The 27,728-nt window shown below is 38.8% G+C and overlaps 1 protein-coding gene and 1 long non-coding RNA gene across 4 annotated transcripts in view; one reads left to right on the top strand and one right to left on the bottom strand.

The window, feature by feature from the left end:
• Positions 1–9,861, top strand: part of LOC310725561 — a 174,882-nt gene extending 165,021 nt beyond the window's left edge. Inside the window, exon 3 of the long non-coding RNA XR_014533424.1 lies at positions 9,233–9,861. This is a non-coding gene — a long non-coding RNA (uncharacterized lncRNA). The remainder of the gene's footprint in view (positions 1–9,232) is intronic.
• The window catches only part of LOC310724284 (uncharacterized protein), a 699,798-nt gene that overhangs the window by 528,541 nt on the left and 143,529 nt on the right, over positions 1–27,728 (bottom strand). For all 3 annotated transcript variants that reach the window (XR_014533028.1, XR_014533029.1, XM_083538095.1), the window contains exons 2-6: positions 17,396–17,461; positions 8,482–8,593; positions 8,250–8,362; positions 8,031–8,156; positions 7,747–7,831 (exon numbers count right to left, since the gene is read on the bottom strand). Coding sequence is in view for 1 of the 3 variants with exons in the window: in XM_083538095.1 (XP_083394221.1) it covers positions 7,747–7,831; positions 8,031–8,156; positions 8,250–8,362; positions 8,482–8,593; positions 17,396–17,461 (502 nt within the window). In the remaining 2 variants the exon portion in view is untranslated. The remainder of the gene's footprint in view (positions 1–7,746; positions 7,832–8,030; positions 8,157–8,249; positions 8,363–8,481; positions 8,594–17,395; positions 17,462–27,728) is intronic.

The raw sequence follows: 27,728 nt of genomic DNA, 5'->3' as shown, positions 1-27,728 counted from the left end.
CCGAGGCTGCTGCTTTTCAGCTGTCAAAAGTATTTGGACACATGTCTTTTTCAGCCAGATGTGGTTCATAAATTCACCTAAAATGCTCTTAAATGCACCATACAGCCAATTAACATGCACACTTTGTGGGGGATTTAAATACCCGCTACAGAGGGAAGCATGAGATTTTCAGTAGCTATTATTGCTTTTATGTTCATGGCACAGGACAAAATATTAGTTTATTTTATCTTTCCATAATGAGCTGGAATAAAACATAAATGCTGTGGTGACTCTCGTGTGTAATGCTGCATGATGGCATTGCTAGAGGATTACGCCAATGGAAGATTAAGGAGAAAAAGAGTCTCCAGGGACCATGATGATTTCTTGGCCCATGATGATGATTGGATAATAAGATGATTTAGATTCCTACAGCTGTGCTCCTGGATCTATGTGCTGAATTAGGTCCAGTACTACAAGGGGCAACACACCGGAACCATGGCATCCCTGTCCAAATACAGGTCCTCACCACTCTGGGGTTAATGACAGGTTGTTTTAGTGGGAAATGGCAGATAGGGAAAGACTTTTTATACATGTTTATCTATAATTAACTTTTCACAAAGATCTTCATTGGATATAATATAATTCTATTAAATCTCATGCTATAGGACTGGTATCTGCCCCTGAGTGCCATAATGCCTGTTATTTTGGATGTTATTATTAAGGTGGGTAGTCGATACATCAGGTTTCCCTACACTGTGACACACTGACCTGCTTCAGCACATGATTCCTTTATCCTGACACATAGCAGTGTAGGGAACAGACTACAGGCAGCTGCAGGACGTGATGACTGGCTTCTTGTTGAGTTTAACAACATGTAGAAATTGTAAACATTGTCCTGATGTAGTCTATTATATGACAGGTGACAGAGGCATCACCCCTCAGATGCTCCTCACCTCCTGAAATGCAGATGTGGAGCTCTGGATGTCTCAGCTGGCAGATTTCTATACCACCTGGAAAAAAGTGTACAAGATTATCAGGGTGTGTGGTGTTTAGCTCAATGTGGCACTGAGGACCAGTTTCCCTCTCCCTCCTGACCTCCCTCCCCCTCAGCATTATGACCCCGAGCCACAGCCCCCTGCCCCACAAGAGGGATATCAACAAGATGCAAGAATCCATGAGGGAGTCATACGGAGTTTGAAAGGAAGACAAAAATCATGGTTTAACTTCATCTTTTAATAATTGTGCAATTTTACTTTTGTCACATTTTTCCAAAAGTTTATCATGTGGATTTTAATTATTTTGCTTAAAAGCATCCTCCAGTTAAGAAACACTGATTTAGAATCAGGATTCAAATGATGTACAACACTTCAATAAACAAGTGATTTAATATTTTAGATTTTTATTGATTTTATTAATTATTATTGGACATGGAGAGGTTTAGCTTTCAGTTCCTGTCCTTGATGTCCAGACTCACTTTTTTTTTTTCTTTTTCTTTTTTTTACTGGAATGGGCGATAGTCGTCTGATCCAGTGCGGCAGGGGAGCAGATATAGAACTGTGAGACTGCAGTGAAGACCACACCGCATCGTGAAACCTCAAATCACCACCGTGACGTCTCGATGAGAATACTATTGAGTCTGTTCCAATTGTGTGACATTTGCGACAAAGGATAGGACAACAATTCCAATCACAATGTTTTGCTGGTTCAGTTGTCCATAGAACATAGCCCCAGAAGGTGATGGTGTAGTACGTTACAAAGGTGCTTTGCATGACGAAGTCCGTAAACAGAAAACTGTGAGTGCTACCAGCAACCAGCGAGCAGGCAGGAACTCCAAAAAATTGGACAAGGGTAATAGCCCTACGCACATGAAAGATACGGGTGATCAGCTGAAGTCCAACAGGAAGATCATAGACAGAGCTCTGGATGGAATCTAGCCACATTCCCTCTGGGGAGAACATGTCAGCGTGGTGCAGAATGTTGATCACCGGTCTGAACCGGTCCGCATCAGTTTCCCAAACAAATTCGTCCTTTTCTGGAGGAAACCTGAACCATTTACGGGGTAAATGATGGCACCGTTTACCTAAAGGACAGGTGGGCTGCTCCAGGCACCACAGGCAATGCTTTAGAAGAACAAGGAAAAAACAAGCATCGCAGGGAGCTCTAAAGGTGACAAAGTTGAAGCGATACCCCTCAGCCCATGCTTCGATGTACGCACACGGCAGGGAATTCCACAACAGATAAAACATGCCACAGCTGCAAGGATTATTAAAATTGTAGTCCCAGTCTGACCCTATTCTACTCTATTTATTAGTATATTATGTTAATTATACTTGGAGTAAACAGGTTACATGAGTTTGATTAAAATATGGGCTAAATAGGTTAAATTAAGCTACTTCATTGTATCTATTATATTCTATACTAATTATTAAATACATATGATGGATTAATATAAAAAGCTAAACTATAAAAGCTAATCTTAGCTAGCCGGCTAGTTACCCATGCTAATGTCGCTAAATAATTACTTTTTACTTTTCGAGTCTTCTACTAAATTGTCAGGAATCCCCCTGCCACGCCCCCTTTGGTGCTTCAGGGAATGCCCTGCTCCTTCTCTCATGTGCCCCGCCCACATGGAGCTCCTCGCATCGGGCTTCATTGAGAACACCTGAGGCATATTCACTCACTCATCACACCGCCGATATAAACCCCACATTCACCCACACTCCGGGTCCTTTATTGCATGTTCCTGTGTTCATATTGCCTTATGCTCGCGGATGCTTTTACCCCCGCTACACACCTTTATTTTCTCTATTTTTGTTTTTGATGCTAGTTGATGTTCATTCAGAATTGGCTAGTTCAATAAATTATTCATTTTTCAATATGAAGATTTTCATTATCCTTTTTTGAGGTGACGTAGGACAGGTGGGTTTAAAAAAAACCACCCCTCTTAAGTGGTAAATGGCAGAAAAAGATTGAGAATCACTGCATAAAAACACAAACAGAAGTCACATTAGTACAGAATGGAGCATAAAGCACGTCCTGATAGTGCCGCTAGAGGGCAGTGTGAGACAGAGTTAAGAATGTGAGCTGTGTGAAGCTGGGGATCAATAGTCTGTTAAAGGGTGGGAAGAGGGGAAAAGAAGGGAAAGAGAAAGATAAAAGAAAAAGATGAAAGAAAAAGAAAGAAACTGGAAAGATGATGGACATTTTGTTATGGTTTTTGGCAGATTGATGTATATATTTGAAAGCAAACTGCCTTTTTCGCTGCTCCCCAGGGAGAATCTCTGATGTGAACGACGCCGGTTCGAATCCCACCTCAGACACCCCTGAAATCCCCCAATAATACACAAAACTACTGATGATGTAAATGAAATACATCACTTGTCACTAATATTAATTAATATCTATATGATTTGACTACTTTTTCCAATAAAGGGGCATAAAATGTATGTATATTTATTTTCTTAATGTACTTATTTAACCTTTAACATTTAACAAAAGTTCATTATAGGGGACATGTTTTGTATTTGTTTATTTATATTCTACTTAATAATAATAATAATATTGATAATAATAATAATAATAATAATAATAATAATAATAATAATAATAATAATAATGATAATGGGTTCAGCAGGTTCACAGAATAATTCATGAGTCACTGTTTTATGAACGATAAAACATTTTATTTTAAATTACTGAAAATGCTACAAAATATCAAATTATAAATTATAATAGATGCAAACACACAAAAATACAAATATGACAAAACGATGTATACATTAATAAAGGTTATTTAACAATAGATATAATCAAATACAATGATTAAAAAAAAAAGTCCCTGATTGGGATTAAAACAACAACCTAATCATAAATAACTATGGATTATATTAGTAGTAAATCCACAAAAATAAACAGTAAAATGAGTTGCTCAAAACACCAGCAAGAAATGATTTAAGGAGCGGAACTGGAAGAAACAGCAGGACTGGATGCAGATGAAGATCTGGATGCAGGAGATGGACTTTGACTACCAGGCTGTAAAGACATATTGTATATTATAAACTTAAACATAATAATGATGATAATGACATATAAAGGTCTTTTTAAATTACATAAAAGTGCAGGCTGTATAATGGTGGGGGTGGAGGTAGAGGGTGCTACAGCAGTAGGAGTGAAGTAAAGCAGGTGGAACACTTACGACCTGGTAAAAGAACAATAAAACACAGGTTTTATTTATCTTTTAGTCTTGGTATTTTTTACAGGTCTAAATATGAAGAAACATTGAAAATTTAACATTCACACATTAATATGTTTAATCCACAATCATCTCTGTACACTAGTGAGAGTCTGAGGGCAGAAGTGAAGTGAAATGAAGATCTATAAATATAACACAATTTAACACACTTAAGCAAAACCCAAAGTCTTTTACAATGATCTCAGTGCTTCCACTATTTGATCACTGGATGAGAAATGGGAATAGATGAAGCAGATATTGTTATATATGATTGGGGATGTAAACTGTACCAGCGAGTGGAGGCAAAGCCGGACGGAACGAGCGGTAAAAAACACGTGCAGCTGATGAGACTAATCAGTGCTCTGTTTCAGTCTGGTGACGCCAAAAAAAAGAGACACGAGAACCTCCAACAGAGAGAGACACCAAGAACGGGAAATAAGTGCAGACGGGCGCCGGTGGAAGACGCGTCGGCCGGAAAGTGAACTCGGGTGGACACAAAAAAAGTTGTGCCGGTGCGTGAGGAAACTCTGGCGGGCGCTAAAAAGAGAAAGCATGAGGGAGGGACCATCGGCGAACGTCAAGAAGGAAAGGCGTCCCGAACCGCGAGTGTGTGGGTGAACCCTGGTGTGAGCACTGGAAAGGAAAACGCCAGGGTGAAAACGAAAGAAAATAAAGAAGCTCCGCTTGGTGAACTTTTGCCTGTCTGTCTTTCTTCCAGTGGATTTGTTACATAAACATCACTTTATTGAGATTTTGTAAATAAAAATAAATATTGCAACAATTATTTCCGCATCCCACAGCAGAGGACATTTAAAGCACACAAGTGTGGTCACAAATATAGTTGTGCAGGTCCACAGTGATGTGACATGAAAGAGATGATTACCTGACGGGGAGCAGGTGTGTTTCCAGCTTTAGAGCCAAACCCCAGTGCTGCCAAACCGCCGCAGACGAGACGTCCACTCATCGTCCTCTACCACCGCCGACGAGACGTCCACTCATCGTCCTCTACCACCGCAGATGAGACGTCCACTCATCGTCCTCTACCACCGCAGACGAGACGTCCACTCATCATCCTCTACCGCTGCAGTCTATCCACTCGTCGTCCTCTAAAGCCTTGTGTAAAACAAACAAACAAACACAGTAACGTAATGCATGTACAACATTTTTTTAAAGATCTATGAATGCTGTTGTTTTTAATATTGTACATCATAATAGACGACAGCATGAAAGTGATGCAATATACTGCACTGATGAGCTCACAAAAAAACACATCAATGTAAATGTAATGCACGTATGAGAATTTTGTTTTTAAGATACATGAATCTGTTGTTGTTTATGTAATTAACGTAACATATAATAAGAGATAGTAGCTTGAAAAGTGGTGCAATGTACAACTACCATGCGGTTATGGTAGTACGATGCAACTACCTTGGTTGGTTGGTTGAACGGTTGGTTGAACGAACTTTATTGTCATTGCATAGTACAGGCACACAGCAACGAAATGCAGTTTGGCATCTACCAGAATTGCAAAAAGTGGCAATTGTGCAAATAGTGAAGATAAATATGTAGCATATGTACAGCATGTGAATAAATATAAAGGCTATAGCAGTGCAGAGATGTGTGGACATCGTTAAGAAGTACAGATAGATGTTCTAAGTCTGTGGCATTGAAGAGGAAATGTGCATATATACATTTGCAATCAGAAATATTCAACCCGTGAAGAGTTTTAAGGATTTATAAATAAAAATCTTTTCAAAGTGCAGGAATCTGCTTTTGATGGCTTCTTAATGAGTTTAGTGATACACCAACACAGAAAATGTATGATGTAGTATTTGTGTGTAACAGTATATTTGGTTAAGATCGCCATGTCACAATTATTCAACCCCTATATAATGTTGTTTTTAAAGCTTTCTGACAGTTTTTATGGCCTGAAGTAGAGCTGAAACATCATTAAGCCTTTCGGAACTCTATAACGATCCTTCATTTGCTTCAGCTGTGATGCATATATAAACCCCGACCATGAAGGTGTTCAAGGTGAGTTGCAATAATGGGAAAGACAAAGGGAGCTTCCACAAAAGCTGAGAGAGGAGATTATTTCATCACATCTGATGGGCCTTGGGTATAAGAAGATTTCCAAAAGATTTAACATTTTGTGACCTTGTGTAGCACCACATCAGGTATGAATGGAAGCCCCTCTGGCTTCTGCATACAATCAGGCATGAACTGGATGCTCAAAAGAAAGTTTCTACTATATTGTATCCTCTTATTCTCCATCTCTGGCTCTGAGGAAGGAACAAGCAAAAGCAGACATGAAAAGTAGTGAAAAACATGATGAAGTGTGCTGGTCAGAAGAAGTAGGTCTCACTGTGCATGGTGTTGTTGTTGGGGTCTTCGACAGGTGAAAGGACCCCATCGTTGCTTAGATCCTCAGAGCTGGGCTCGGGTTCGTTCTTCGGCGGCTCGGCTTCCTGCGCTTCGATCTCATCTGCTGGTGTTTCTGCTGAAGCCAGATGCTCCACAATCACAAGCGACACACTGGAAATCTCGACTGTGGTTGAGACTGGCTCAAGGTCAAAGTCAGACTGCTGGAAAGTGAGCTCTGGATTATCCTAACACACAAACACACCCATTTAATAATAAAACACCAGGATTACTGTGAATTTGTAGTGTAAATGCAGGTTTCACACATTCACCTAAGTGAACGACAGCATTTCTATCTTCATATATAGTTATTTAAAGAAATACTCCAGTGTTGGCACCTCAGTTTATATCTACAGTATTTGTAGTCCATGTGCAATAACTACAACCAAAAGCTAACATGCCTCCTAGTTTATTGAGACGAGCAGAAAACTTTACTCATGACTCTATTACAATGAAAGTCAAAGGGCAGTTGTGGGGAAAAAGGAAGGATTATGTGAGATTTTTATACGGCATTACCAAAAGATAATATTGCATATTGAAATTTAAAGATGTCTAATTCTTTTATTTGTAGAAAACGTATTTAAAAAGTACGGGTCTTATTTCTAAAAGTACGGATTTGTTCTTTCAGGCTACTTTTGTAGTCAACACCGTTTAACATGCACAACAGTTTAACAATTTGCAATACGTCTTAATTAAAACATGTTGGAAAATGCTGGACTACACGTTTAATTTAGTCAAATTGTAAAAGATTTTGACCAATTAAAATCCAGTGCAGGGACAGCGACGAGCCCTAATCTCACCTCTCTGAGCGATCGGGAGTCGTCAGGACGAGGAGCTGTGTCTGTTTCGGCTCATCGTTGGTAAATAGAGCAGAAGCTGGAACCTCTGGGGGCACGTGCACAGGCTCTGTTTTATCTGGCTTTGGTGTGACTGCTTGTGCAGGACCGGGCTCAGCTGAAGAGGTAGGCTTTTCAGTGCCATCTAATGCAGCATATTTTACTGAATAACTCTCAAGCTGTTCATCTGTAGACAACATAGACAGTAGCAATTTAATCACAGACTAGATGAGTCAAAAATCCAAAAAAAATAATAATAATTGAGATATTATGACTTACCTGGTTTCAAGTCGGCAGGAGCAGGGGGTCCCTGAGCTCTGTCCACATTATAGACACGCTCATTTTCCACCACTTGGTTTAGTTGCTGGAATTTGAGGTGGAAAGCGTGAGGATATTGAGAATTTGGACATAAAATAGAAAGAGAAAGAAGGGAAAACATTGCACACATGAGTAAAAAATAGTGGAAAAGGGAAATGGTAATACAGGCAAATATAAGGAGGAAGGCTGGTGAGCTATTAGCCAGAAGAATCTGCTTCCTCTATGAATGCGTGTGTGACTGTTACCTGCAGAGGAATAGGGACGGAAAAGACATTTCCCACTGGCAGAGTGGGGATCCGACTCCTGCCAGCTTCTAATATGATCTCCTCCGTGATGTCCTTGTTGTCCCGGTTAGGATCTCGGACAACGATCTTAATGGAAAATAAATAGCACATGATCAGAGATAAATAGGTTCATTACTCAGTAAATGAACCAGTACTGAAGCAAAGAGTAAGCACACGCACCGTTTTCCTCTTCCTCTTGGTAGATGGATGTTGCTGCAGTGGAGGGACCATTGGGAATGGAGTCTGGTTGTACATGGCCTGATCATTATAGTATAACATCCCTGCAGCCGACACTAATAAGAACAGTATCAGTTTCAATTAAAGACCAACATGTAAGCTGTGAGGATAATAACATCCTACAAGAAAACCAGCCTTTTTTTTAAGGATGACTGGAAAGGCATGATGAACTTACCATTTGTTAGGGTAGTAGGTCCAGGGAGTACAGTGTAGCATGTATTGAATCCTGTGGGATGGACTGAGTACTGCTGAGGAAGCACCAAATGTAATGGAGCAATGTAATAATACTGTAACACAAACAGCATATAAGTTTGGCATAAAAATGAGAAAAATGCTAAAGCTATTTTAAGGTTAACGTAAACAGTATTTGAAACTTGAGGCTATAAAAGAAAACACAGGGACAAATTCAAAGCACCAGGGTACACACATGACGCCTGACCTTTCCCACAACTACATCGAACAACCTCCAAGTCTCTACCTTGTCCCTGTGTGCCTCATTACTTATAGCACAGTTAGGTATGGTCATGTAGGTGAAGTAATCTGGGTGAGAAAAACTCAGGCAGGAGGGAAAGACAGGGCAGAGTGAGGGAGGAAGTGCAGGCCAGAGAGGGGTGGGATTTTAAAGTCAGGCTAGGAAAGGTAGGTAGAACGTATTTCCTGATTAGCACACATTAGCATACAGATATCATTTTGGTCCAAACTCAGTAAAGATTTCGTTCAAATAGAGTTCATAGAGTAAGTAGTTTAATTGATTTGTACAATTCTGATATACTTAATTGTTAGTGTTAAAACTGTTTTCACACTATCTCACACATTCCTTTGTCCGTTCAGTGTCTTAAGGATATTAACGATGTTAGTCTTTAAGGTAAACAGAGAGTCTTATCTGGGCTGGTATATCCTCTTGTCTAAACAGGAAAACACTTTAGGTCAGTCTTTCTCCCCAATGTGTGTGCGTATTCGTGTGTGTGTGTGGACTGTATCATCCTGTGTGTATAAATACGTGTCTGCCACCTGCAATAAAATGAAGAGGAACATTTTGCTACATTCTGTGTGCTGTGTATTTCTTCTTCCCTGAATTCAGAAAGGCACTACGGAGCATCACAGGTCGTATGGAAAATCTCTCCAAGTTTCGTTTGGGCTTGATAAAAATCTAACAGTTTTGGTGTCAGAAGCGAGATACTTTCCAACAATATCCAGAGGGAGATCACGCATCAAGGTACGTTTTAGGATACTTCCTTGTTTGCGGTGATTGTCCCATTTGCCAGCTAATAAGGCTGCATGTGTGTTCGTGTCTTGGTTATGCATTAATTGTTTAATTAATGATAATGTCCTTTGGTGGGATGATTTCGTCGCGACATTGTTTTTCTCACCTTAGACGTAAGATGCAAGATTAGAAGCCGTTTTTTTACGGTCTGTCTAATATAGGCGATATTGTCTGAAGTATCCAAAAGAATCCACGATAATTTTTATATGCCCGAAAAAAATAGATAAATGAAAAATTAATTGTTTTAAGAATAAAAAAAATAAAATAAAAAAAAAGTGAGAAAAGAGAAAAGGAACTAAAGAAAAACGGACATTTTAAATAGACAAAAATTTTTCAAAAGACTTCAATCTTGTTTTGGCTTTAAAGTCTATTTTTTTCTCCTAACTTACAAAATATGTGATCCAATTGGAGAGACTGGATTACCTTTTTGTTTGAAGACTGTGATCTCCCTGGTGCCTGCGCAGCTGTATTGTCTGAATGTTATGTGTTGTGTGTATTGTCTGTGTATTAAGTGTTGTGTGTCTGTTCTTTGTTCTGTGTAAAGAAGATGGGTCATAACATTTCTCGCTTACTGCCGGAAGAATATCCCAAAGATTTTGTGTATAGGAATAGTGCTGGATTTTGGACTAATCCTTATTTAGATCATTGGCAGGATGGAGTGAATGCATGTCGCAGGTAGATAATTTTCCTAGACATGGGTCATTCAAGACCCGCAATATGGAAAATGGGTGTTCTATGGTGAACGGTGGATGGGGCGATCCGAATTGGGATGACACTTACAGTGGGTACGGAAAGTATTCTGACCCCCTTAAATTTTTCACTCTTTGTTATATTGCAGCCATTTGCTAAAATCATTTAGGTTCATTCTTCTTTCTCATGAATGTACACATAGCACCCCATACTGGCAGAAAAAAACAGAATTGTTGACATTGTTGCAGATTTATTAAAAAAGAAAAACTGAAATCACATGGTCGTAAGTATTCAGACCCTTTGTTCAGTATTTGTAGAAGCCCTCTTTTGATCTAATACAGCCAGGAGTCTTTTTGGGAAAGATGCAACAAGTCTTTCACACCTGGATTTGGGGATCCTCTGCCATTCCTCCTTGCAGATCCTCTCCAGTTCTGTCAGGTTGGATGGTAAACGTTGGTGGACAGCCATTTTTAGGTCTCTCCAGAGATGCTCAATTGGGTTTAAGTCAGGGCTCTGGCTGGGCCATTCAAGAACAGTCACGGAGTTGTTGTGAAGCCACTCCTTCGTTATTTTAGCTGTGTGCTTAGGGTCATTGTCTTGTTGGAAGGTAAACCTTCGGCCCAGTCTGAGGTCCAGAGCACTCTGGAGAAGGTTTTTGTCCAGGATATCCCTGTACTTGGCCGCATTCATCTTTCCCTCGATTGCAACCAGTCGTCCTGTCCCTGCAGCTGAAAAACACCCCCACAGCATGATGCTGCCACCACCATGCTTCACTGTTGGGACTGTATTGGACAGGTGATGAGCAGTGCCTGGTTTTCTCCACACATACGGCTTAGAATTAAGGCCAAAAAGTTCTATTTTGGTCTCATCAGACCAGAGAATCTTATTTCTCACCATCTTGGAGTCCTTCAGGTGTTTTTTAGCAAACTCCATGCAGGCTTTCATGTGTCTTACACTGAGGAGAGGCTTCCGTCGGGCCACTCTGCCATAAAGCCCCGACTGGTGGAGGGCTGCAGTGATGGTTGACTTTCTACAACTTTCTCCCATCTCCTGACTGCATCTCTGGAGCTCAGTCACAGTGATCTTTGGGTTCTTCTTTACCTTTCTCACCAAGGCTCTTCTCCCCCGATAGCTCAGTTTGGCCAGACGGCCAGCTCTAGGAAGGCTTCTGGTCGTCCCAAACGTCTTCCATTTGAGGGTTATGAAGGCCACTGTGCTCCTAGCAACCTTAAGTGCAGCAGAAATCTTTTTGTAACCTTGGCCAGATCTGTGCCTTGCCACAATTCTGTCTCTGAGCTCTTCAGGCAGTTCCTTTGACCTCATGATTCTCATATGCTCTGACATGCATTGTGATCTGGAAGGTCTTATATAGACAGGTGTGTGGCTTTCCTAATCAAGTCCAATCAGTATAATCAAACACAGCTGGACTCAAATGAAGGTGTAGAACCATCTCAAGGAGGATCAGAAGAAATGGAAAGCACCCGAGTTAAATATATGAGTGTCACAGCAAAGGGTCTGAATACTTAGGACCATGTGATATTTCAGTTTTTCTTTTTTAATAAATCTGCAACAATGTCAACAATTCAGAAAAAAGTTTTTCTGTCAATATGGGGAGCTGTGTGTACATTCATGAGGAAGAAGAATGAACTTAAATGATTTTAGCAAATGGCTGCAATATAACAAAGAGTGAAAAATTTAAGGGGGTTTGAATACTTTCCGTACCCACTGTATATGCGCGAGTCCTATGATAAATGGGTAAATATGAAGAAGTACTGGGACAAAGGTCCAGAAAGAGTCAATGCTTCTAAATGCTCTTTGAATAAGAAACAATCGTCTCCACCATACAATTCTACTAGTCCTGGTCTTTATCCTGCGCTACCTGTTGATACATCTTTAGAGACCGCTTTTGCATTTGTACGAGAGCGAAATGAAGTACATGTTAAACCAGCGAAAGCTAGTGATATTGATGCTATATGTAGGAGTCTTCCTATTCCAACTAACCCCACAAAATATATACAGATCTTAAAAAGCCACACTCGGTATGCACAGTTAACGGGCCCTGATTTTAGAACTATTCTTTTGCGTACATTGGGAGATGATGTTATAGAGGAGTTGATCATAGAAAAATGTCCGAACCTTGCGCGAGGTAATGATGCCATTACAGGCAAGGGCACGGCCGCGAACCGTCACCAGATTTTTTGGGAAAATGATGCCAATGTAATGCAAATGTTTAATCAGTTAAAGGATTTTCTGGATAACAGAATAGCATCCAAGCGTGACATTTCACATGCAGCTAACACTAGGCAGGGTTTTAAAGAAATGCCGTCTGCCGTTGTGGTGCATTTTAAAGCAGCATGGGAGAATGATTCTAAACTGCCAACTGATGATACACACAATGTGTTGTTTATAAATACTTGTTTGAATAACATGAAAGCTTCTCAGGCTCAAATGATTCGCATCACGACAGACAGATTATTCGAGAAGTCGGTAGATCAGTTCTGTGCTAGAATTAGAGATTTAGATGCTGCTGGAAGTTTTCAGTCCGTTTCTGGTTCAGTTAAGTCTGAACCCACTATGTTCTTTGCTGCAACAGGAAGTGGTGCATTCCAGCCACAGTACAAAACTCAAGGAGGCGGTTTCAGGAAAAAGGGTTTTTATTTTTGTGGAATTATTGTGCAATTATTGTGGGAAGCTTGGTCATTGGTTTAGAACTTGTAGAAAGAGAATGGGAGATGAGAAAAGGGGCGTAGCCACTCAGCGAGTAGAGAATGCAGACCAGCATGCAGTTGTGCAGAGGCCCACACAGCAGCAATATCCTACTCAATGGACCTCTGCATAGGGCAGCCTACGGAGCGATGAACCCCATGATTTTTCGATGATAAACTTTATCCTACAGTAATCACCCTTCAACTTTGCCTAATATCACGTTGCGCATAGACAATAAAGACAATTGTTTTCTTGTGTCGATGTTCTTCAATTGCTGGGTCCCATTTCAGGAAAAAGTATTGGCTCCGTGGGAATAGATGGGGTTCCAATTTCATGTCCTGTAACTCACCTTTTGCCTGTGGTGATGCCGACTGGTACAAATTTATATCATAGCTTTACAATAATTCCAAACTCGCCTTTAAACTCTTTAGGAAGAGATATGATGCACAAAATGGGAATGGAAATTCTGTTTTTTTAAACCAATGTCTCACTGTCTTTTCCTTCTGTCCTCATGCTCTCAACTGAGCCACAGCCACATCTGGAAGATTTATTTCAGGGTAGTACAGAAGTCGTGCCTGATGAACCAAGTTTAGGTGGTTAACCCTATATTATGGGCCTCTCACAAAGACGAGGCAGGTAAAACCGTATCATCCACTCATGAAAACACACCATCCGATTTTTGTTAAACAATATCCATTGTCGAAAGAGAAGAATGTTGGCATTGCTCCAGTTATTGACAATTTATTGTCACAAGGTGTTTTGATCGAGACACATTCACCGTATAACACACCGATTAATCCCGTCTTAAAGGCAGATAAAAAATGCTGGAGGCTAACATAAGATTTACGTGAGATTAATAAATTAGTTATTCCATTAGCTCCTTTGGTGCCCGATGTAGCTACCATTGTTAACTCTATACCAGCGACTCACAGATTTTTTACTGTGATTGATCTTTGTTCTGCTTTTTTCAGTGTCCCTTTGGCCTCAGAGACTCAGCCGCTTTTCGCTTTAACCTATAGTAGACGACAATTCACCTGGACACGTCTTCCTCAAGGCTTTGTTGACTCGCCAGCCGTATTCTCCGCTGTAGTGCACTGAACTTTGTCTGATATACACCTGCCGGAAACAACCTGCATTCTTCAATACGCAGATGACATCCTTGTCACAGGACCGAGTACAGCTTGTGACTAGGTTTTCAAGACCTCTGACTGTGAAACAGATGCAGAGCTTCTTGGGACTAATGAACTACTGCCGAGCATGGATCCCTGACTGCGCACAGCATGATAAAGTTTTGCGTAGTGCTATTGATCACAGAGCTCCTCCATCACATCTCATTCTGTGGTTTAATGAAATGACTGACAGTTTCGCTGCCCTCAAGAAGGCTATACAGTCTGCTCCAGCTCTAGGTCTTCCGAATTATGCTAAGCCTTTTCTAGTTTATGTGCATGAACGTGGTGGTACGGCTGCGGGGATCCTAGCCCAGGAACACGGTGACAGATATCGCCCTGTTGCGTATCTTTCCAAATCTTTGGACAATATAGCACAAGGGTTGCCTTCGTGCTTGCGTGCAGTGGCTGCTGCGGCTCTGATGTTCCTGGGATGCTGAGAAAACGGTGCTGTCACATCCTTTGATACTGTACACCTCAAATCAGGTAACAGCTAATTTATACAACCTCAACAAACAACATATGACAGCTCAACGTAGATCTGGTTATGAAACTACACTCTTGGTAACGGAAATCGTAACTATTAAGCCTTCTTCTCAGCCGCATTCAGCTGTAGTAGCTCTGCATGATCTGCTAGACGATATTGACTTAGATGGTTTTGATGATGCACATGATTGCCTTAGACAAATTGAACGTGAGACCTCTTGTGGGCCCGATCTTTTAGATACGGCCCTGGTAGAGGGGGATTGCTTATATGTAGATGTTCATGTTCAGAACCTTCTAGTGTGTATTTATGTGGATATGCGGTTGTAAGATTACCTGATGTAATAGTTGAAGCTAAACCATTACCATACACATCAGCATAAGCTGCAGAGTTGGTCGCACTTACAAGATTATGTCACTTGTCTAAAGGTAAAGTAGTGACTTTATACACTGATTCTAAGTATGCTTATGGTGTTGTGCATGATTTTGCTGAAACATGGAAGCAAAGAGACTTTAAAACAGCTGATGGAAAGCCCAGAGCACATTTTAATCTCATAGCCGACTTATTAAAAGCTGTTCAACTCCCTGCCAAAGTGGCCATAGATTTTACACATATGCCACCTGTAGAAAATGTAAGATACCTGTTGGTTATAGTTGACAGATTCACTAAATGGCCAGAAGCATTTGCATGTGCGACAGAGAATGTTAAAACGGTTATCAAATTATTAACAAAAGAGATCATCTCTAGGTTTGGTATTCCTAGTGTGATTGAAATTGATAACGGCACACCTTTTGCTTCGAAGGTAAGACAACTTTTGGCTAAAAGTTTAGCAATAAATTGTTATTTTAATATTCCCTATCACCCACAGTCAGCTGGAGTGGTAGAGAGAACAAACAGAACCATTAAGCATATTACTAAAGCCTGCATTGAAACAGGCCAAAATTGGACTGTTGTTCTCCCGGTAGTACTCACAGAAATGAAAACTAATCGTATCTTTAACAAAACTAACCCTATCTCTAACAAAACTAATCCTTTGAAAGTTTTATGTTGTAACCTTTCATGACCCCATGGGTCAGGAGACGCACTGTCATTTCTTTCTTAGGTAACCTGGAAGTGATGGTGGACGACTACGTTTCTGCCCTGGTTGAGAAATTGAATTCTATCAGTGTTGATGTTTCACTAACTCTTTCTCTGCCCACATATAAGCCCACACACCCTTTTGTGCCTAATCAGCAGGTCCTGATAAGAAGTCTAAAGCCCATCAAGGTCGGTGAACCGAAGTATCTGGGTCCCGCGACTGTTCTAGCTGTAACCAGAACTGGAGTTCTGACTGATTATCAGCCACAGTGGATACACGCAAGCAGGATCAAAACAGCACCCACTTAATCTATGCATTAATTGGTCTGTTGGCCTAAGAAGCCTACCTAAGTGAATATTCAGGGCTGAAACAGTTGAGAGCCCACGGAAAGATCTTTTCTTTTTAGTAGAAAGGGGGCCACCTCCGGGGTGAAGATCAAACTCACATGACTGTTTCGTTTAGCTTACCCTGATACCCGTTCTAGGTCTAAATTCTATAACTATATGTGCATAGATGTAACTAGACTCCGAATTTTTTTATTCTCTTTGAATACATTATTCAGAGAAGAAACTTATGTATACCTTATATTACTGATTATAGATATACTGAACAAGCACTGAGAAAAAATGGTCTCATGATGTCTTGGAGAATGTGAAACAACTGCTGAACAAAGTTTTTGGAAAAGATTAAGAATTTGTTTACGAGTGTTGAACACTTTTGTTTTAGGAATGATTCTTGTATGTTGTTGGAATTGTACTATGTATGTTGATGACGATGGTAAGACAGGCAATAAAGGCCTCGATTTGAGTGGTGATGATGAAGAATTATTTGCATGTAGGGAAAGAATGAAATGGAATCTGTATGTTTTTGTTTGTCTTTATCTTTCACTTCGCAGTTTATGTCACAGGTTCTGTTCCCGGGATGAACATCCTATGTTTGTGTGATGCTAAATCATAAATGATTTAAAGTGGCCATTGTTAGTGTTAAAACTGTTTTCACACTATCTCACACACATTCCTTTGTCCGTTCAGTGTCTATAGGATATTTACGATGTTAGTCTTTAAGGTAAACAGAGAGTCTTATCTGGGCTGGTATGTCCTCTTGTCTAAACAGGAAAACACTTTAGGTCAGTCTTTCTCCCCAATGAGTGTGCGTGTTCGTGTGTGGACTGTATCATCCTGTGTGTATAAATACGTGTCTGCCACCTGCAATTAACTGAAGAGGAACATTTTGCTACATTCTGTGTGCTGTGTATTTCTTCTTCCCTGAATTCAGAAAGGCACTACGGAGCATCACAGGTCGTATGGAAAATCTCTCCAAGTTTCGTTTGGGCATGATAAATATCTAACATTAATTAATAACCTTCACTCTGTTTAATCAAATCAGAGCCATGTCCTTTTAGAGCAGTTGCCAGTTGCGCTCACATTCCTCTTTATGGACATTTTGAGTAGTCATTTATGTTTTATAGATCGTTCTAAACCATAATCAGGTCCCCAATAATATCGCAGATTGGATACCACTTTTCATTCATTCCTCTTTAGTTCCCTTAAAGACAGAGTAAGTGATCAAGGGGTTTACAAAATGAGCCCGTTTGGCTGCCATAAGTAAAATCTAAATGAACAGTGTGTTTAGGTGATGAGGCAGTGATGGGCTTTGGTTTATTCTGTGTGAAAAACAGTGTGTGTTTGAACTGTACATTACCAGCATTTGTTCTTCTGGAGAACTCGCAGTCATGTTCACCACCACAGGAACGTAGGTCACCCAATACTGTTGATTAGAACAACATGAAAATGTCTGTCACTACATTTGACATCATATTTAATGTTCTCTCTGATATTTACATCTCAGCTGCTTTCAGCTTCCTGTTGCCTTCAGCTTCCTGGGTTTTGTAAAGCAAATTTGTACATAACTACATTGTCTTGTTAATGAGTGAGTGGTAAAATAAAAGCATTTATTAATTATTTTTTCTTTAAAAACAAACAAACATTGATATCTGATCTGAGTCAAATCGACCCCGAACATAAGTAACGTTATTATTTTAGAAAAGAAAAGAAAAAAAACATTGTTTATCCAAACACAAGATTTTTTTTCTTATACTTGCTCAATGCTGTTTCTTTCTTGTCTTTCTTCTATCTTATTGTGTACAGGCCACAAATACATCGTTTTCCATGCTAAGAGCATTCTTTTATTCATTGATCTGTTAAAATATGATATAAAATATATATTGAAATATATTTTAAAAAATTTCAATGTCCAGCTTATTCAGCATCTTCAGCATGAAATCCACTGATGCTTCCAGGTGAACTCCATCCACCACTACACTGATCTGAAGCTGACTGCCATTGGAGTAGATGTCAGAGATTTAAATCTGCCCCTCCCAATTGATGGCATGGGAGTAAATATGAATAACCCTCTACCATTCCCATTGGCATTCAATCAATCCATTTTAAAGGAAAGAAAACTATGTACAAATAAAATCTCCACAAATTTAAACCTATTTTGTATTGACACTGAATTGAGATAAAATAAATAAATAAAAATCTGTGTGACAGGAACAACTCATATTTCTTATCCCACCCTCTCTCCATCCTCTACGCCGGCTCCAACAGTTTAACACACTCCCTCCATCCTGCACAGGGCCGGCCCTGGTCAATTTTCTGCCCTGGGCAAGATTTTACTTGGTGCCACTTCCCTCACAGCCCATTCACCAATAATCATTGTGTTCAAACATTCATAACCTTATTTTAAATTGTTTCCAGTGAAACTATAAAATATAGGTGCTGTCTGGGTCACATTATAAATGAAACACAAACAGTAAGAATAATTACATCTGGTCTTCCTGCACATAAATGTCTTTATTTAAACACTTCTTTATCATACAGTACTGTTTAATCTTCCACTTCATTTTAAAAAGTGTTCGATGTCCAGTAGATGGCAGTAATGTTCTACTAAACTTTAGCTCCTTCTAGCGGTATCACGATGAATTACACTGTACTGCACTTTTAAAGGAAATTTTACATCAAATGTCCTTTTTTAAATAAGCCAAGTTATAAACAAACATTACCAAATTAACAACTTCGAATTACAAATACCACAAATCCCCAAATTCTACACAACTATAAAGTCAAATATTGGTATATCATGTGACTCAAAAAATGAGATGTTATAAAAATCTCGGATCTCTGGAAACCCAGACATTATTACACTATTTAAAACTTTTATAATAGACTTTAAAAACTAGACCAATATAAAGTTTGTTCACAAACTTTTACTAAACTGAGTTTATGATCATCGCCATTCATTACATCGCATTACCTCTGTCTTTGTCCCGCTTTTCTTCATTTACACTTCTTCATTTTTATTTAATTTGTATTGTTTTCCAGCACAGTAATGTGATGAATGTAAATACTGTTATGTTTGCATCATTATGCTATAAAACACATATTATCCCATTAAGTTCGGAGCATGCGCAGAAAGAACAGGAGACATGACTGCACAGCGTTTTTTACTCGTTTACTCTGCACACTGCAAATACACCCACATGCAGAACGAGAGTGCCCTCTAATGGCTACCAGATATTATAACATTAATGCAATGTTACCAATGTCACTATGACCATTATTAATTTAGGGGCTTCAGGAAAGTCTGCAAAGGAAACAAAACCATACCACAGATTTAAAATACACTGTATAGAAAGAAATACAAAACCAAGAACAAGACACATTTTGCTTCGTTGTATCATTGTCTAAATCATTTTTAGTAGATATTTAATGGAACGTCAATATAATCTCTTGATAAAAAACTTTATAAGTGTCTCCTCTCTGCTGACATAAGGCTACATAACCCCTACAGAGAGACTGCAGGAGTTCATGTCTCATAGACTCTTTCTCTGCCTTGATCCCCAAAATCACAGACAGAAACGTCTCTGCTAAGGACTAAATAAGACGAAAGAAAAGGATCATCCAATATCCAACTAAATCAAACATGTACTCAAATCATGTATATAAAACAAACATTAAGGAGTTAAGACTTGACTGTAGACCAGGTTTAGTAAAACTATTAGACTTTGTTTAAACCAAAACCTGGAGTAAACATTTTTACAAAACAAACCACTGTTCATTTTAAGAACATCAGGGCACTGAATTAACTTTTACAAATGAGAAAACTTAAATCCACAGCTAAACAATAAAGTTGTTTGAATTTGGTGCACACTAAATAAAACAGAAGATAATAACTGACCTTGTTTACACAAAGCACAGATGTGATTTTTCCTCATCTGTCAGACCAGAAAGTTTAAAACTCCCTTTAAGTAGTGCAGAAACCCAGTTAGTAGATAATAAATCATAACTGCCATCATTAAGAGTTTCCAATGCACAAGCGATGAGGGATTGTGTTTTGTTGTGTTTGTGCTGTGCAGCATCAATTCGAGGTCTTTTAGCAGTCGTGGGTTGTGACGTGTCTGATGCAGTTCTTCATGGGTCCTGCATGCATATAAAATAAATAAATAAATAAATAAATAATAGAACAAAGCTGCATGTTTTATATCTGCATAATGAATACAGTCTACAATCTGATAATTTCTGTACATGTTAAAGGTGTGTTGTGTAAAATAATTTACTAAATGAAATTAAAGGTGCTCAGATCACACTAATGATATTATATGTTTATTTGATAAAACTGTATCATGCAGTAATAATGTGCTTGTATCGTCTTACACACTGAAGACATAAACATCAACACTATAGATACCTTTAAGTGCCAGATGCTGGTTTACAACACTTTCATTCTTGTGGAAAAGAAAAATTCTTTATGGTTATGCATAAGAATATTTTTATGGTTATGTAGAGAATCCATCATGCAATACTCTGTGTACCTTGTTTCTATATAAATTATGTACTTGAATAAAGTACTGGGATAAAAGTCACATGTATCATGTATGTATAACATTTTATGAAGATATCATTAAAATGTAGATTTCTACAAACATTTATCTGGGAATATTTCTGGTCCTTTTCTCCCTCACAGATGTAAAATAGGCTCAGATTTTCCATCCGCACGTCATGCGCTCTTTAACCTCTAAGAGCTTCTAAAGATGAATAAAACTAAGAACTCGCCCACATGGGGAATAAAAACCTCCCATGTATCATTAAAATCCTGCACTCATTGGCAACATTTTCTATGGAACATGTTGTTTCCACACTGCTACTGGCTGAAAATAAAAGATTGGAAATGAAAGGTGGTGCAAAGCAAAACATCACCACAAACACCTGCAGAGTTCAGTTGTATCACCGACAAGATTCTACCTGTCTTTGCCTTTTTTTTAGTGGTTACTCTCATTTGCTTTTTAACACTATATTCTACCAGCCATATTTATTCTTTACCACCAAGATGTCGTTCTTTATGCGAAAGTTACTCTAAAACAGATACAAACAAAAGACCAAAAATGCTCTACGGTATGTTGTTCGGTGGAACCTTATCTTTCCAAATAAACAGGAATTTGCAGCAATTGTGCGTTCGGATCCGTTTGTGACTCGTTATTTCAATTATAGTGTAAGTACTGTTTTTTTATGCATGTTGTGTGTGCTGTTTACACAAATTTAGGAAATACATTTGTTATAATCGTTTCATTGAAAAGCAGTAATCTAAAATCGATGCTTGAGGCTTAGACCTTTAGAATGATTTTTCATGACTACTTATGCCCCTTTTTATTTAATCTATTGTTACTTACACCAGCAAACACTGGTCACTTCAGGTGGCTGCTTTTAAACCTCCTTTGGTCAGGCTCTTGCTCATCATTGGTCCTTTTTTACCAAGGCCTCTATTACAATTACCAGGTGACTCCACCTACATATAGTAGAGAGCTGAAGACAGAGCCAACACAAGGAGGGGGGAGTAGAAGAAAACAGCACAGACACGTAACAGCGGCTTCCTGGTGTGTGTTTAGGGGGAATTAATAGCAAAGTATAGACACAGAGCCTTTAAGGCTGCTCACTTAATCCTGCTAAAGGCAGATAAAGAGTGAGAGAAGTTATGCTAGACACAGTAGAATAAAGAAAGATGGCTTATAGATCAGGAGTTTATTGATTCTATTGAAGAATCCTAGTATTTGTCCCTGTATTTGTCCCAGTATTTAAAGGGATTTAAACACATTATTGGAGAGAAAATAAATACATGGATGTGTGGAGTAGGAGATGTGTATTAATTTTACAGAAGAAGAGTGATTTATTAGTGTTACGTTCATAAAAATTACAGTGAGACATTTGATGAGTGGTCATATGTAAGTTGGGTGAGAATTACAGGCTATTTTTGATACCAAGATTAAATTATTTTTGGATTCTCTGTGTTTCAGAAGTTATATTATATTTTGGGTATTTTAATCTAACAAGGCAAATAGAACAGTAGTTGGACAGAGGTGAGGTGTTAGGATTTAAAAGAGGGAAAGGAGTGACAGTAAGACAGATATAATATCCTCACTTAATAGTGGTTCCTATGTCACATAACCAGTGGTGGACAATAACAGAAGTAAATGTAATTCATTACTGTACTTACAGAGCTTTTTCACATATCTGTACTTTACTGAGGTATTTCTATTTTACTTTAACTTCACTACAATTCAAAGTCAAATATCTTAACAATCTTACCTGCAAGCCACCAAACAGGGTCGAGTTTATTGATTGATTGATTTGGAGTATGATTCTGTTTCTGATCAAAGTAAGTTCATGTGTATGGAGTAAAAACAACATGTACATTTCTCACTTCCAGACAGTATTATGAGATGCTCATCTGCTGGAAGTTCATGTTTAATGCTGCATGTTTTATAGGATTTATGAGCTGGAATAAATGTCCAAACATCTTAATTCAACACAGTGATTTTTGTAAGTGTATATGGCTTTTGTTGTATATGAGATTAAAAACTAAACAGACACTAAAATTGTATACTACAGAAGCGCATTGCATTCAAAAGAAAAAAAAAATCACAGAAAGGATCTTTTAATTATGACCTAATATTTCATAATTATGAGCATCCAGCAGCAGGTTCAGCATCTCCACCATGAATTCCTGACGCTTCATCTGCTTTAAGAGCCACTTGAGCTTCACCCACCAACACTACAGTGATATGCATCTGACTGCCAGTGGCAGATTTAGACATGTGCGACATGGGCAGTCGGCCATGGTGGCATCTTGTTCACTCGTACACTCAGAAAGGAGAGACGGGGGTTGGTTGACGTCACCTCAGACTTCAGGGTTTCCAGTGGGAGAACTGACACAATGCAAAAAAAAAATAAATCTAAGCCATCAGGATCACAATCCAGAATAAAGAAGAAAGAAGAAGAGGGGAAACGTATAAAAAGTAAAGGTGTGTATGCAGCTCTATCACTCATCTCTTTATGAGTATAGTAAAAGTTAATGCATTGAATGAAACAGGCTAATAACTGTATATCACTTAGTTTATGCCATGATGCCTGCTATGCTTTTACACATAGAGCAACAAGATTCCTTTTTATGTTCATCTAGATTACATAACATTTATAATTTATAGTACCGTAATTTCCGGACTATTAACCTGTAGCGAATTTAGCTCGCAAAGAAAGGTAAATATTTATAAGTAATATATAAGTATAAGTAATTATAAATATTTAAGTTAAGTTGAACTGACGGTAATTGAATTAACATTACACTTATTTGTCTGTTCGTCCGGCAAACAGACAGTATAATTTTATATTAATTCTATAAAAGAGGTATTTCCCTGGCCAAGAAAGACTTAACCCCCTTTTACTTTATACCGTAAATTAAATTAAAAGAGCATGTAGAGACATCACTTGTGAAAAATATGGCGTTTAATAAATGAGACAAACACACATAAAACTAGCTACACAAACAAACAAAAGAAATAAAGAAACTAAAAATGAAATAAAATAAACGAGAGTTAAAATTAGGAAAGGAGGAAAAGAAAGGAAAAAGAAGAAAGCAAAAAAGGAAAGAGGAGGGATGGAAATGCTTAAGCTTCAAAATTAAGCACACCCTAACTGGGAGATCGTCACAGGAATTTCAATTCACCTTAAGATTCAATAAGACTTAAAATATGCATCTAAATTCTTTGGTAAAGGAAACGGTTACTTGCATTGGCTTTTTGCACAAGAGTCTGGATGCGACAAAGAAATCTTTGGAGAGCCAGTTAGGGTGGGGTCAGATGTTCTTTCAGGTTCTCCTGAAGATCAGAGCAGTGGTTATTCTTGGAAGTGAAGCTTGCCGGAAGATCTTGAAGGAAGAGGGAGTCGTTTCCAAGCTGTTTCGTGCGTCTGACCAACGATTGGTGGTGTTTGTGACATTTTAAAGGTCTCGACCTCCACCCATCTTTGGGGGAACGGCCAATACTATGGGTTGAGATTTTGGAGGGAAAAACATCCCTTTGTTTCATGTGTCTGCGGGCGTGGTTTGGACTATAAAACTTTAAAGTTTTATCTGAAGTGTATTAAGACGGTATGGTGACTTTCGTGATCAAATACAATGTATCATTGTTTGAAAAATAAGTTACAGATAATTTTGTGGTCATTTGGATACTAAACACGAGAGGATTGATGGCATAACGGCAGCGGTACATTACATAAATAGATTAGTAGTCAAAGTGTAACTAATGTTACTACGACATTATGTTCTGATAAAAAAAATGAAAACACAAAACAAAATGCACTTTCATTAGGAAAGTGAAGAGCAGATAATTTTGTATAAATTCTGACATCAGGCCTTAAAAGGACATACAGCATTAGAACAGGTATACATTAACGTGCTGGGACCAGTAATTAACGTATAACGGATGTTAGTACAATGTCGTATTCTGATCAAATGAAATGCACCCTTGTCAGGAAAGTAAAGAACAGATAATTCTAAGTCAATTAAGCCTTAATAGAAGAGACACATCAAAAGAGTTACATTGATAGGATCTTTAGCGTACAATTATAAACAATAAAGGAGATACATGGTATAGGTTAATGTCGTGGGATGTGGAGCATCTTATTTATTTTGTTTAATTAGAAAAAGGGATGCTTTATTGTATCTGTGTGTGTGTGTGTGTGTGTGTGTGTGTGTGTGTGTGTGTGTGTGTGTGTGTGTGTGTGTGTGTGCATGTGTATGTGTGGGTGTTTTATGGTCGAGGTCTCTATGCGGTCAAACAGAGAACCTGCATGGGGTTATCTCGTCTTGTGTTAGGATCCAGACCTTCTGGAGCCAGTTGTTTGTGGGGGTGTGTTTTAGGATTAGAGGATTCGTGTCTTTGGAAGGGGGAGTGTGACACTTTACGGATATACCACCCCCAATAAAAGTTTAAACTTTTTAGATTGAGGTGAAGATGTCATAGGTTAAAAAAAATGCTTGGGACATGAAATCTAAATTATCTGTGCCAGACGCTACAAAGCGCACCCAAATATAAGCCGCACCCATTGAATTTTACAAAGATTTTTATTTTGAACATAAATACGCCACACCTGTCTATAAGCCGCAGGTGGCTACACTGAAACAAATGAACTTTAGGCTTCAACGAAAGACAGTGTCTGTTACACGGCTTGTATCTAAACAGTAGCCTACCAAAAAAGTAATTGTTCACTGTCTTCCTCTTTTCTTTTACAACAATTTCTCTCGGGAGTTTTTCTTTTGGCATCGTCATGAGTTTAAAATTCACCATTGATGAAGCTTTTCTCCCGATGCCGTGCAGCTCAAAACACAGGTGAAGTGTGTTTTTTCATGCCTGGTTGTTTTCAGCATGATGAATGATTCTCATTTGATTCTGTTGACCGTCCGAGTGAGCGGCAGGTCAAACGTCAGAGGAACATCATCCATATTTATGATGTGGTGCGGCCCGATTCAGTGGGAGCTCGATTTAATATAAAGAGTTTCATTGGTTCACCTGAACCCGTTCGGCAATTTCATTGGTCTAATGTTATGGGGCTCAGTTTTTTGGCTTGAAGCTTGTGAAACCGGGAAAAATTCATAAATTTGCCACTTCATTGTTTAAGCCGCGGGGTTCAAAACTAGGAAAAAAGTAGCGGCTTATAGTCCGGAAAATACGGTATGTAGTTTATCATTATGTGTGTATCTTACAACAAAACAATCACAGTCTGACTAGTCGAGTTGGATTGTAGTTAAACAGCATTTATTGATTTGGTTTAACTTTAATTAAGGTGATATAAGGTTATAAAGGTTTTTTTTTTATTCTACTGATTTGGTCCTGAACTGAGTTCAGTAAGAAGAATCTCCAGTGCAGCTTAAAAGACATCTATATTATAGGGATTTAGATGTTGTGTGTATCTTATGGTTAAAATTTTCCAAGGGGTTGTTTGGTTCGATATTAATTAAAAGTTTGATAAATTGTTCACAATGACGTGTGTATTTGTGTAACAAAAGCATTTATGGTGTCAGAATCATATAGTGTTTTTTATTTTTATTTTTAACTCCAAACACATGAACGGTTTTTAACTCAGACCCAGTTTACTGTCAAATACCACGTACTAACTGCTTTCTTTTTGAAGCTCTATGTAATAAGTGTAGTTTAAACACTCATATATCAAATACAGTTATCAACAGAATGTGAATCAATGACAGTTTGGACTTTAAAAACCTCTATGTATTATTAAACAGAGATATCTACTGAAGTTAGCATGCTAAGCTAACCCCGGTCCGTCCTCAGAGAGCATGGAGTCCCGCTGACAACCTTTGGTTTGGACAGTTTACAGCTGTTTTTATCTTATTTATGACTGTAATATCGCTCTTCTCTCAGGAACAACAGAAAAGTTGTGAAGACATAATATTTTATCCGCTCTTTCCCTCTGTAATGTGGGCATGTGCATAATGATTGCACGCGTGTGAGAGAGAGAGAGAGAGAGAGAGAGAGAGAGAGAGAGAGAGAGAGAGAGAGAGAGAGAGAGAGAGAGAGACCTGTGGGCAGAGCATCTCTGTGTGACGTCACAGTAGGGCAACCTCTATGTAAGTCGAAACGCGTCTCTGTTTCTCTCATTTCCGAGGTTTATGCGTGTGAGTAAAGAGACATAAACATGGGGCTCTTCAGAAGGTTTAGAGAGATTTTTCAAACCAGAAGAAAGAAGAAAACTAAGCAGATAGCTGAAAAGAAGGAAAAGCTGAAACACATGGAGAAATTAGTAAAAGACTTGGATGTATTTTCTGATCTGATGATAGAGAAGATAACAGAAGAGAAAGAACAGAAAGCCATTCTGCTACAGATGGTGCAAAAGCTGGAGGCTACTTTGGCTTCTGAGAGAAAGCAGTGGGAACAGGACATACCTGAGAGAAACCCCACACACCTCCAAAACATCACCGAGCTCCAGTCTTCCATGGAACTCTGCAAGAAAACAGTAGAATGTGAGAGAGAGACCTGGATGAGAGAACAAAAGCGACTGCTGGAACGTGTTGCTTAGCTTGAGGTCACTTTGAAAAGAGAGAGAGAAAAGAAGGCCAAACTTGACATGAAGGAAATGAACAAGTTACAGATTCAAACCTTCAGAGAGCTTCAGGATTCTCTGGATTATTGTGAGGAAAAGACAAATTAATTGATGACAGACCGAGAGCGACTGGAGACACGTCTTGCTGTGCTTTAGGTGGTGTTAAAATTTAAGAGAAAGAAAATAGAGAAAGAAAAAAAGAAGGCCAAACAAGACCTAGAGGAAATGACAACCTCACATCTCCAAACCACCAGGAAGCGCCAGGATTCCCTCAACCACTGTGAGAAAAAGAAAAAGAGAGAATCTGCCACGCTCTGGGCAGGTTTAGATTCAGCCTGTAAACACACACCATACATACAGTGAGGAAAATAAGTATTTGAACACCCTGCTATTTTGCAACTTCTCCCACTTAGAAATCATGGAGGGGTCTGAAGTTGTCATCGTAGGTGCATGTCCACTGTGAGAGACATAATCTAAAAAAATAAATCCAGAAAACACAATGTATTATTTTTAAACTATTTATTTGTATGATACAGCTGCAAATAAGTATTTGAACACCTGTCTATCAGCTAGAATTCTGACCC

This window comes from Silurus aristotelis, assembly GCF_946808225.1.
Source record: "Silurus aristotelis genome assembly, chromosome: 1".
NCBI classification, from domain to species: Eukaryota; Metazoa; Chordata; class Actinopteri; order Siluriformes; family Siluridae; genus Silurus; species Silurus aristotelis.
Note: the sequence above shows the minus strand (reverse complement) of the source record. Positions and strands in the feature narration are given on the sequence as shown.